Raw genomic sequence first — 12,696 nt, forward strand, 5'->3', positions numbered from 1 at the left:
GGCAGGAGAATTGCCTGAACCCAGGAGGCCGAGGTTGCGGTGAGCCGAGATCGTGCCATCCAGCCTGGGTAACGAGTGAAACTCCATCTCGGGAAAAAAAAAAAAAAAAAGAAAAGAAAAGAAAAGTGGGACCTAATTAAACTAAATAGCTACTGCACAGAAAAAGAAACTATCAATAAACAGACAACCTACAGTATGGGAGAAAATATTTGCAGACTATGCATCTGACAAAGATGTAGTATCCAGAATCTATAAGGAACTTAAATCAACCAAAAATGAATAATCCCATCAAAAAACGTGCAAAAGACATGAGCGGACAATTCTCAAGAGAAGACATAAATGTGGCCAATAAATATATGAAAAAAACGTACACATCACTAATCATCAGAGAAATGTAAATCAAAACCACAATGAGATACCATCTCATACCAGTCAGAACGGCTATTATTTAAAAGCCAAAAAAAACAACAGATGCTGGAGAGGCTGCAGAGAGAAGGGAATGCTTTTCTTTTTTTTTTTTTTTTTTTTTTTTTTTTTGAGATGGAGTCTCACTCTGTTGCCCAGGCTGGAGTGCAGTGGTGTGATCTCAGCTCACTGCAACCTTTGTCACCCGGGTTCAAGCAATTCTCCTGCCTCAGCCTCCCGAGTAGCTGGGATTACAAGGGTGTGCCACCACACTAGGTTAAATTTTTTTTTTTTTTTTTTGTATTTTTAGTAGAGATGGGGATTCACCATGTTGGACAAGCTGGTCTCAAACTCTGACCTCAAATGATCCACCCACCTCAGCCTCTCAAAGTGCTGGGATTACAGGTGTGAGCCACCACACCGGGCGGAGAAGGGAACGCTTATCCACTGTGTTGGGAATGTAAATCAGTTCAGCCACTGTGGAAAGCAGTTTGGAGATTTCTCAGAGAACTTACAGCAGAACTATCACTTGACTCAGCAATTCCATTACTTAGTATATATCCAAAAGAAAACAAATAATTCCACCAAACAGACATGTGCATGTATGTTCACTGCAGCACTACTGACAATAGTAAAGATGTAGAATCAACTTCAATGCCCATCCAGGGTGGATTGGGTAAAGAAAATGTGGTGCATATCGCGGAATACTGTTTAGCCATAAAAAAGAACAAAATCATGTCCTTTGCAACAGCATGGATGCAGCTGGAGGCCATTATCCTATGTGAATTAACACAGGAACAGAAAACCAAATACCTTTTCACTTTTTTTTTTTTTTTTGAGAGTCTTGTTCCGTCACCATGCTGGAGTGCAATGGCACAATGTTGGCTCAGTGCTACCTCCGCCTCCCGGGTTCAAGCAATTCTCCTGCCTCAGCCTCCCGAGTAGCTGGGACTACAGGCACCTGCCACCATGCCCAGCTAATTTTTATGTTTTTAGTAGAGATGGGGTTTCACCATGTTGGTCAGGATGGGCTCAATCTCTTGACCTCGTGCTCTGTCCACTTCGGTCTCCCAAAGTGCTGGAATTATAGACGTGAGCCACCGCGCCTGGACCCTACCTTCACACTTATAACTGCGGGCTAAACAGTGAGTGCTGATAACACTCACAAACAGAGTTGTGCCATAAAAATGGCAACAACAGACACTGGGGACAGCTAGAAGGGGAAGGAGGGAGGGGGACAAGGGCTGTAAAACTAACTGCTGGGTACTAGGCTTACCACCTAGGCGATCAGACCAGTAGTACCCCAAACCGCAGCATCATGCAATATACTCAGGTATGAATGTGACCTGAGTCACACAAACCTGCACGTGTGACCCTTGAATCTAAATAAAAGTTAAAATTATTTAAAAACTTTTTTTAAACAAAAAAGCCTGGAAAAAGAACTTCTGTACAAAGCCAAGATAAGAATGATGCAGCATTCACACATCAGAAACATTGTTGTTTAAACGAGAATTCATTTTTATATGTCAAGATCTATCATCAAGATGATAACTTAAGGAGTTCTGAGCATGCGCCATGCCTCTTACACTAACTCCATTAAGACAACCATGATCTCCATTTTACAAATACAGGCAAGAGGCTGAAGAGAAAGTGCTTTTCTGAGTTCAGAAAACCAGTACACGCATAGCTGGGATTTGAACCCAGGTCTCACTGGCTTTAGAGCCAAAGTTCTTTCCACTATACTACAATGTCTCCCAGACCAGCACTCACTGGAACACAGGATATGAAAGCAAAGGGAACCTACCCTCTTAGGTCAGTCAAAGGTTCAAATCCAAAATTTATAATAAAAATCTAAAAACAAATAGATGTGTCAAATGCCCATGCAGAATTTTTAAATTATGACTCCATCTTGAAATGAAAAGCAATTTTGAGCCAAGGTCAATAACACAAAATGTGGCCGTTAGCACTAAAGAGAAGTCTTGATGGTTATCTCAACTTGCCCGCAGCTCTGACCACTCAGCCATTTGTCCAGAATCAATTTTATTCAGGCAGGTAGAAAAGAGAGGCCAGTTTCTTCTCTTATTTGCTTGGGGCATTTGAGAGGTCAGCATAATACTTGCGACTCAGGAGCCTGAAAAAATAGTCTGCTGTAGGAGAATGCCAAGGAATGTGGGGGACAGGAATGAAGACAGGACAGCTTGGGTCCTCTTAAACACCTTAATTTAATGCAACTTCCACCAAACGCAGTAAGTCAAGGGCATAACTGGATATGGTTTTGGTGTCATACTTTAGAAATGTTTCATACAATAAATTTACAAATTAGAATAAATCAGCTGGCCTGGCACGCTGGCTGATGTCTGTAATGCCAGCACTTTGGGAGGCCAAGGTGGGCCGATTTCCTGAGGTCAGGAGTTCGAGACCAGTCTGGCCAACAAGTGAAACCTTGTCTCTACTAAAAATACAAAAAAAAAAAAAAAAAAAAAGCTGGTCTTGGTGGCATGTGCCTGTAATCCCAGCTACTTGGAAGGCTGTGGCAGGGGAATTGCTTGAACCAGGGAGATGGAGGTTGTAGTGAATCAAGATTGCACCACTGCACTCCAGCCTGGGCAACAGAGTGAGACTCTGTCTCAAAAAAAAAAAAAAAAAAAGAAGAAGAAGAAATCAGTTATACTACTTTTTCATTCAGAAAATAGCCACCCAAACTCTAAATAGTAAATTATTAAATTCAATAAGGTTTACAATATATATCATAACACCACAGAATGCTCAATGAAATGTTATCAAATATATTCACTTTAACTTAGTAGGAGCATTAGTTTTTAAAACTTTAAGAGCCAAACTCTTCCTGCAGGTGGCAGTATATAACTGTGTGTTCTAATCATTTCCACAGGATCTGGTGGGAATAGAGCTTTGCGCATAATCTTTCCTGTTTTCTCATAATACTTTTTCCTAGTTTTCTATGGAATAGTGTGACTGTCGCTGTCTTCTGCTGGTCTCAGACAATAATTCGGTACCATACAGACAGGCCCCACTGGTTACACTAAAGCCAGGTTTAAAATAAACTAGATAAAACTTCAAGAAGGATTTGTCCTTTAAAATATAAAAATGCAACCACAATATTTGGAACTAGAAATTTTGAAATTCAGTAGTTTTATACATAAATGCATTTAACAATGAAATATCTCACATATTCCCTTTCTTTTATTAAAGTGATAATGTTGCAACTTTCCATTTTCAAAAACTGGATAAGATCATCAGATTTTAAGTAACAAATTGCTTTGCTTACCTAGGCTCTTGGGTTCTCACAACATCATGATCATTTCCTTCTCTGTCTCCTTTGGATGGCTTGGTCTGAGCCACCATCGGGTTCTTGCGTGACAGTGGCTCCCTATAGCCCGCCTTATGGCCCCTGCCTGCTCATCTTCTCATACCCTGTGGGCCACTCACCTGCCACAGTGAGCCTTTCAAAACAGATGTCAAACAATGCCCTTTCTCTCTGGGGTTTCCTATGGCACTTAAAATCTACATGGCCTATCCTTTTTCCCTCCTCCCCTCATCTCATCTCTTGGATCCCCCGTTTAGCGCCCTCCCCACCCATCCTCCTCACAAACCTGTTAAGCCACCATCCACCACAGACACCCTCCAGCTGCCTGGGCCTTAGCCAGCTTTGTTGTCTCAGCCTAGAACACATTTTTTCATTTTCTGAGACAGATTCTCGCTTGGCCGCCCAGGCTGGGGTGCAGTGGTGTGATCTCGGCTCCCTGCAACCTCCACCTCCTGAGTTCAAGTGATTCTCCTGCCTCAGCTTCCAGAGTATCTGGAACTGCAGGTATGTGTCACCACGCCTGGCTGATTTTTGCATGTTTAGTAGAGAAGGGGTTTCACCATGTTGGCCAGGCTGGTCTTGAACACCTGACCTCACGGGATCTGTCTGCCTCGGCCTCCCAAAGTACTGGGATTTTGGGATTACAGGCGTGAGCCGCCGTGCCTGGCCAGCCAAACACCTGTCTGCAAAATATCTCTATGAGTCTACTCCCTCACTTCATGCACCTCCTTGTTCCAACATCACATCTTAAACAAAAACCCCAAAACAAAATAAAATTAAAAAGCAGTAAGACCTGCTGCAGTTGCGCCATCTCCCTCTCTCTACTTGCCCAAGCCTCTTGCCTTTCCAGGCTTTGAACATTTCCTGACATGTCACACATTCGCATGTATTTTTATCTCTTTCTGCAAACTTGAATACAGGTTCCACCAGGAGCAGAATTGTTTTGGTGTATCCCCAGTGCCTAGAACAGCTAGAATAGTGTCAGGCATACAATTGCTAAGTAAGTCTTTGCTAGATGATAGCTGGGTGTGGAGATGGGCACCTTTAATCCCAGCTATTTGGGAGGCTGCAGGAGGAGAATCGTTTGAACCCAGGAGACAGAGGCTACAGTGAGCCAAGATCGTGCCACTGCACTCCAGCCTAGGCGACAGAATGAGACTGTATTTCAAAAAAATAAAATAAAAAATATTTGCTGGATGAGTGAATAAATTACCCAGTGTTTCTGCAAACTTTATTTCTACCTGTCACTTTTCAGAAATGCATTTAGTGTGGGTTTTTGAAAAGAGCTTCCACAGACTACAATCAATGGTGCCGTGGACTGGAACCAACAAACAAGTCATCGTGAAAAAGCAGCCAAACAGGTGCCACTTATATTAAAAACACAACCAGCAAAGCAGGGAAATCAGTGGCTAACTATTCCTGATTATGCACAAGCAAGAGAATCCCCTGACCGCCAAAATAAACACACTAGACCCTCCAAAAAGATCTTTAAAAAAATATAGCACATACTTTTGCTAATAACTATTGGTCTTACCACGAAAGACTGACAAAACAATGGCATAGAGTAAGATATTTTGGGAGAGTCGTACACGAATGAGTCATTTCTAAGGAACTGGCTTGCAACACTTGAAAGCTTCCCATGTCCATCAAAATCAAAATGGAGGGGAGCTAGGGAAACCAATTAACTGTGTGTGGTCTGATGCTTATTCAGTAAGGGACGAGACACTGAATACCTGCAGACTCTCAAAAAGCATCCAGGAACCCTGTTCAGAAACCCCTGTCTCAGAACGACACTACGCCTAGCTTAATGGCCTAACGCAGATTCAAAACCAGGAATCCATGAATCCAGTTTAAGTGGTCTGTGAATGTGGATGATGAAAAACAGTGATATCTTGATATTTACAAACCTTAAACTGAAAAATCAGCATTTCCTTTTATCATAAATGAATGTAGGCAACAAATGTAATAATGGTAGCAGTGCCTGTGACTCCGTCACAAATAGAAAGCACAGTTTACGGCCGGGCACGGTGGCTCAAGCCTGCAATCCCAGCACTTTGGGAGGCCGAGGCGGGTAGATCACGAGGTCAAGAGATCGAGGCCATCCTGGTCAACATAGTGAAACCCCGTCTCTACTAAAAATACAAAAAATTAGCTGGGCATGGTGGCGCGTGCCTGTAGTCCCAGCTACTCGGGAGGCTGAGGCAGGAGAATTGCCTGAACCCAGGAGGCGGAGGTTGTGGTGAGCCGAGATCGCGCCATTGCACTCCAGCCTGGGTAACAAGAGAGAAACTCCGTCTCAAAAAAAAAAAAAAAAAAAAGTAAAGCACAGTTATTTTCATATCATGTTTCAGCTGCTGTTCATGCCTCAAAATATTATTTATGCTCACTGCTACTTCAGAACAGTGGTAGCTATTACACCTACTGCTAGGTCTTGTAATTTAACGGTCTGGCTATTAGGTCTACGTCTAGCTATTAAGTCTTATAATTTAATGAGCTAATAAATAAGAACATATATTATCTATAATTTTAAAAATATTTTTGAGAACTATTTCAATATATTTAGGGCACAGGTAAGTCTATGTATTCTATTTTATGCAACTGAAAATATCATTCTGAGAAGGGGTCTGGAGGCTCCCCCAGGCTACCAAGAAAAAGGACAAAACAGTTAAGAACCTTGGTCAAAATAGAGGTATTGCAAGACTGTGGCATTTGCATCCTTAGAGATCTATGGCCTGGAGACCTTTTGCAACAGGCCAAGAAATAATACCATGGTCTCTCTGTACTTTAGATGCTTTCAAAATACATATATAGCTGTATGCATACAAAAACTGTAGATCCAAACAGACTAAGCTTGGCACACCTTAGTGTCCTGTGTTGGAGGAGACCACACAATGGCCAAGGCCAAAAACAATGAACGAGTGGCCAGGCGCAGTGGCTCACGTCTGTAATTCCAGCACTATGGGAGACAGAGGAGGGTGGACCACAAGGTCAAGAGATCAAGACCATCCAGGTCAACATGGTGAAACTCCATCTCTAACTAAAAGCACAAAAATTAGCCAGGCATGGTGGCACATGTCTGTAGTCCCAGCTACTTGAGAGGCTGAGGCAGGAGAATTGCTTAAACCTGGGAGGCGGAGGTTGCAGTGAGCTGAGATCGCACCACTGCATTCCAGCCAGGCGAAAGAGCAAGACTCTAGCTCAAAAAAAAAAAGTCCAAATAATTTCAAAAGCTATGCCTGAAGTCCCTACACCACTTACGTGTAAAATATGAGGAACATGGAAACTGATTAGGTATGATCCCTACAATTCAGGATGCAAAATACTCATCAACCCCAAGATGCAAAAGGTGTAATCTAATATCTCTTCCAGTGTTAGCAGGAAAGCACTTCCTTTTTAAGTAAGATAAAAGGGTTTTCTTTCCTCTACTCATACAGCACCAAGATGGGCCTTTTCCCCGGGCCAGAGAAAGAATACGTCAGCCCTCTCTGTTAAATACACTGAACACAGAACAGTTACTGATTTAAGTGATAGTTGAAAAAGGGCTCATTATTTTGATCATCTTGTATTGCATAACATGCTAAGAGTGTTACAACAGCACGCCCTCTCTTGTGTTTCCTTAAAAGCCCTTAAAGGGGCACGAGGTAACTTTTTAGGATAACAGAAATGTTCCAAAGCATGACTGTAGCAGTGGAAACAAGACTGTATACATTTCTGAAAACTCATTGGATTTCGTCCTTAAAGTTGGCAAGGGTCTTATTAAATGCAAAGTATGCCTCAATAAAGTTGACTGAAAACACACTTTCCTACTCATTTTTAAATCACGCTTCCCTTTTCCAAAAAGAGAATAATACTCGGGTTTAAATGTTCAGTTCCGCTTTCTGTGGTGAAACTCTGAAGTCACTGTTATTCACACATCCGTGGCAAGCAGTCAGAGCCCCCAGAGGAATGACTAAGTACAGAGAGAGCATAAGGAACTCCAAAATAGAGGCGCCTCACTCCCAACATGTTTCTTTGCTGGACTGACGATGCACCACTCTGCTAAAGAGCAAAGAGCGTCTCACTGGCTCATTGCAATAATAACCATTGTAATTTACCAAGTAAGCGTATTATCGCTAATCTTTGTAAAATCCTAGAAATTAGGTATTAACCTCTCATGTTTTTTTTTTTTCTTGGCCAGTTCCATATGATTAGTAAGCAGGTCTGATTCAGAACCCAAGTCCCATAAGTATGTTCAATCTCAAATATACATAAATGTCCCCGAGAAGCTATATATATACAGTTCTAAAAGACCAGGAAGTAGATGGTAGCTTTTTTCACCCAACAAGATTTGACCCAGCAGTGTCAACATGTCTACGGATGTCACAGAAAATTAGAATTAGCACTGTTTTCCATAACCACAGCCAGCTGATCTTTAAGTCACCAACTTTAAATAAAAGACTAGCTGTGTGCAATGACTCATGCCTGTAATTCCAGCACTTTGGGAGGCTGAGGTGGGAGGATCACTTGAGCCCATGAGTTCAAGACCAGCCTGGGCAACAAAGGAAGATCCTGTCTCTACAAAAATAAAAATAAAAAATAAAAGTTCGTCAGCCACAGTGACGCACACCTGCGCGGTTCCAGTTACTCAGGAGGCTGGCACAGGAGAATCACTTAAGCCCAGTAGTTTAAGGTTGCAGTGAGCTATGATCATCCCACTGTACTCCAGCCTGGGTGTCAGATGAGATTCTGTCTCTGAACAACAAAATAAAATACTAAAATAAAATCAAGTAGAAGATTGTCAGTGTAAGGGAAGCTAGTATTATAATAATGACTAAAATTCTATGGAAGAGATAGTTCCAGATTTTGATTTTTCATGATAGCATCGCGCTGCTTTTGCATAAACAAAGGTGGCATTCCACTCTGGAAATACTGAGCTAACTAAGGCCATCCCCACCAACGTAAGCGTTCTGACTGAAGCTCATTTATTTTCGAACTTGTTCCACTCCACCAACTACAATTAACACAAGAACACGTCTAATTTGAAAATAATCTCCCACAAAATGTGTTTGGATGCAGTCATTGACATTACCAGCTCGTAGACGTCTTCCTCAGGCTGTGGGACATAGTGCTGCATTTTGTTTTCTATTAAAAATTTCAGGCGTAGGTAATGAGCAGAATGATCCAGTTGATGTGTCTGGGACGAAAAAAATAAAAGGAAGAAATGCCTGTTCAGTAGTAAATAGGCATAATTAGCTCTCCACCAACATATTAAGTATTCCCACGACCCACAGAGATTTTTTTTTGAGATGGGGTTTTGCTCTTGTCACCCAACGTGGAGTGCAGTAGTGCAATCTTGGCTCACTGCAACCTCCGCCTCCTGGGTTCAAGTGATTCTCCTGCCTCGGCCTCCCAGTAGCTAGGATTACAGGCACCCACCACCACGACCAGCTGATTTTTGTATTTTTGGTGGAGACAGGGTTTCACCATGTTGAGCGGGTTGGTCTCGAACTCCTGACCTCCGGTGATTTACATGCTCGGCCTCCCAAAGTCCTGGGATTACAGGCGTGAGCCACCATGCCCAGCTCAATAGAGATCTGATACTAAAAGGGGGTATAAGGTTTCTACACTTCTTAAAACGTTCACATCGTGAACACAAACTTTTAAAATAAAGTCCCAGAGACTCCCTCTGGGGACAGTGCTAATAGGCATGTGTCCAACGATGGAAACACACTGAATGGCTTGCTCAACGAAAACACTTCTAAAATTGAAATTTCCAAGGCTTCTCCTTTGGTCCAGGATGGGACAATTGATTTTTTTTCACTGAACACGTTGGTAACATTCCAAGGATATCTTAGGATTCAACAGAAACAACTGAGTCCATCTTCACTTATTTGATTCACTGTACTCTCTCTAACAATGGTCAATTTTCACATCAGATCCAAAAGGTACTTAACATAACTTCATACATAGGCGATTCAAGCATAGAGTAACAAGAAAGGCAAGAAAAGACTGGGTTTACGAGAGAAAAATGCTGTGCCTGGGCAAAGCCGTTTTTTCAACCTCATGGGGACAGTGGGACAGTTGTTAACAGTTCATTTGCAAGCGAGTCAGTGTGAAGACAAGGCTTCTGGATTTCAGTCTTATTTATATACTCCCCAAGTGAGACTCCCTCTGGGGGCAGTGCTAATAGGCATGTGTCCAACGATGGGAACACACTGAATGACTTGCTCAACGAAAACACTTCTAAAATTGAAATGTCCAAGGCTTCTCCTTTGGTCCAGGATGGGACAATAGATTTTTTTTTTCTGTCTAAAAAGTAATCCTTGAATTAATTTTGAGGAATAAGTACTAATAGCCACATGGTTTTATAAATCATTCTCAGCAGACGTCAAGAGGATCCAGGGAAAAAGGAAAATGGTCTTCGAAAGTTACATAGCAACATGAAAATACATTGCTAGACAGAAAATGTTTAAAACAAGCGATTTTTTAAAGCGTGCTTATCTTTTAGAGATAGATCCTAAAGTGCTAACAGACAGAAATGATATCATGTCTGGAATTTGCTTCCAAAATAAGTAAGTTGGGGGTGCGAATGAGCAAGTGAATAGGTAAAACTGAATTTGATCATTACAGATTCTAGGTGACGGATATATGAGAATGTATTACATTGTTTCCTACTTTTATATAAACTGGAAATTTTTCACAAAAGAAATATAAAACCTCTTCACATTCAAGGCCATGCAGGTGAGAATTCCTTCAAAATAAATAAAATTAATTTTTAATTGGTTCCGTACTCTTTCTACTTACCCCACCCTCAAAAAAAATTTCTAAAGCCAAACCAACAGCATTCCAATGACTATTCCAGTAATATATATTAAGTTACATCTAAGAAACTCTTAGATACGCCAGACACCATGCGTAGCACTGAGAATACAGAAATTAATACAATCTAAATGCAGTCTTCAGGAGCGTCTGCAGCTGCAGGTGAGAGCTATGTAGATGTAGGAGGTGAGGCAGCAGTGGATTAGCATCTTAATATATACATACGTGCAGGCCGGGCACCATGGCTCACGCCTATAATCCCAGCACTTTGGGAGGCTGAGGCAGGTAAATCATGAGGTCAGGAGTTAAATATCAGCCTGGCAAAGATGGAGAAACCCATTCTCTACTAAAAATACAAAAATTAGCCGGGCATGGTGGTGGGTGCCTGTAATCCCAGCTACTCGGGAGGCTGAGGCAGAGAAATGCCTCAACCTGGGAGGCGGAGGTTGCCGTGAGCCGAGATTGTACCACTGCACTCCAGCCTGGGCGACAGAGTGAGACGCTGTCTCCAAAAAAAATAAAATAAAATAAATAATACATACATACATACATGCAGGACAGGCAACTTGCATTCTTGCAAAAGCACATTTCCAGAAAGTGGAAACGAGCTCACTTTGAACACAGAGCAGAAGGATAAAGTTTTCCACCAGCGATTCTTGGGAACCCCAACCTTTCTCCTCTCCAGAGTAACAGGATAGTTTACAGCCTGCTGTGCTGGACACAGATGCCATTCACCAAACACGTCCCCGCGCACCTGGCTTTTGTCCTTTCACTGCCTATATCCGAGACCAGAAGCTCAAGGTCCAACAGACTCATGATTGTCAATGTCAAAGACAATAAGGGTGGATGCGAAAGCCCAGGGAAACATAATACAGGGACTTTTAAAGTGTGTTACTTACTATCGGAGAATCATCAAGACAAATAACAAAATGCTAGTATTAAGGCGATGCAATGAGCAAGAAAAGTTTTCCTGAGAGAGCTCGAAGCTGCAAATGCTTTCCCCCTACCTGGGTCCTCACTGAAATCTTTAATTAGAAGCAAACATTTTGGTTCACCATCTGTTTCCGACTGAGGCGGAAGGGAAAGAAATGAAATTTCATGGGTTCTTAGTAACAGGAACAAATCCGCTTGGAAACCTTATCATCATCATTAATAAATACTTTGTGGACACTCCTTAATGAGACTGCCACTGAAACAGACTGTCTTCCAGAAATCAGACCAAAATAGCAACCTCACCTAAGAAGACTCTGGTTCCTGAAACCTTAATGTGAGAGACAGTCCAGGAAGTCCTGGCGTGGACTATGGGGAGCTCCATCATCCCCCAAATGCTACGGTGCTGTAAACATTTATAAATACATGCAGAGAATGTCAAGGCACCTCACCTAAACTGCATAATGCATTGCAGAGAACTAAAGAACAATAAATATAGCAATGGTAAAAAGAATCATTCTTCGCTGGACACGGTGGCTCATGCCTGTAATCCCATCACTTTGGGAGGCCAATGCGGGTGAGCAGCTTGAGCCAGGAGTTTGAGACCAGCCTGGGTAACATGGTGAAACCCTATCTCTATCAAAAATACGAAAATTAGCCAGGCATGGTGGGGTACACCTGTAGTCCCAGCTACTTGGGAAGTTGAGGCGGGAGGATATTGCTTGAGCCTGGGAGGTCAAGGCTGCAGTGAATCATGACTGTGCCACTGTACTTCACCCTGGGGGACAGAGTGAGACCCTGTCTCAAAAGAGTAAATAAATACGTAAAAGGAAAAAAAGATTCTTGCCACCACCCATATTTTTCAACTTCTTTAAGTTACAATAATGTCTTGATAACTTTCAAAAATAAAAATCAGCACAAGCAGCAAACATAAAAATCACAATGGTCTTAGCTGTAACCTAACAACCCTTGTTCTGGTCAGTAAATAGTTAAAACAGGACATTGGATTATTTTGGTAAGTTTCTGAATTACGAGCCCTTGTTAATCATGGCTGATCTAACATAAAAAGAAAATCCTAACTAATTAATTAAATTAGATCATCAAAACTATCAAGAAGAATTTTATACTCCTGAGATATCTCTTAGTATGAAAGCAAGTCACACAACTAACCGCGTTCACAATACGTCTTTGTGCGAAAGAATTTCAAATGTTAATGAATATTTAAACATAGTAATTCT

At 41.8% G+C, this 12,696-nt stretch overlaps 1 protein-coding gene across 16 annotated transcripts in view; it reads right to left on the reverse strand.

Moving 5' to 3' along the window:
* Window positions 1-12,696, reverse strand: part of TIAM1 (TIAM Rac1 associated GEF 1) — a 449,049-nt gene that overhangs the window by 84,517 nt on the left and 351,836 nt on the right. For all 16 annotated transcript variants that reach the window (XM_035283120.3, XM_035283112.3, XM_035283121.3 and 13 more), the window contains one exon: window positions 8,799-8,903. In XM_035283120.3, the coding sequence (XP_035139011.3) occupies window positions 8,799-8,903 (105 nt within the window). The remainder of the gene's footprint in view (window positions 1-8,798; window positions 8,904-12,696) is intronic.

Source organism: Callithrix jacchus, chromosome 21 (genome assembly GCF_049354715.1).
Source record: "Callithrix jacchus isolate 240 chromosome 21, calJac240_pri, whole genome shotgun sequence".
In the NCBI taxonomy this organism is placed as follows: Eukaryota; Metazoa; Chordata; class Mammalia; order Primates; family Cebidae; genus Callithrix; species Callithrix jacchus.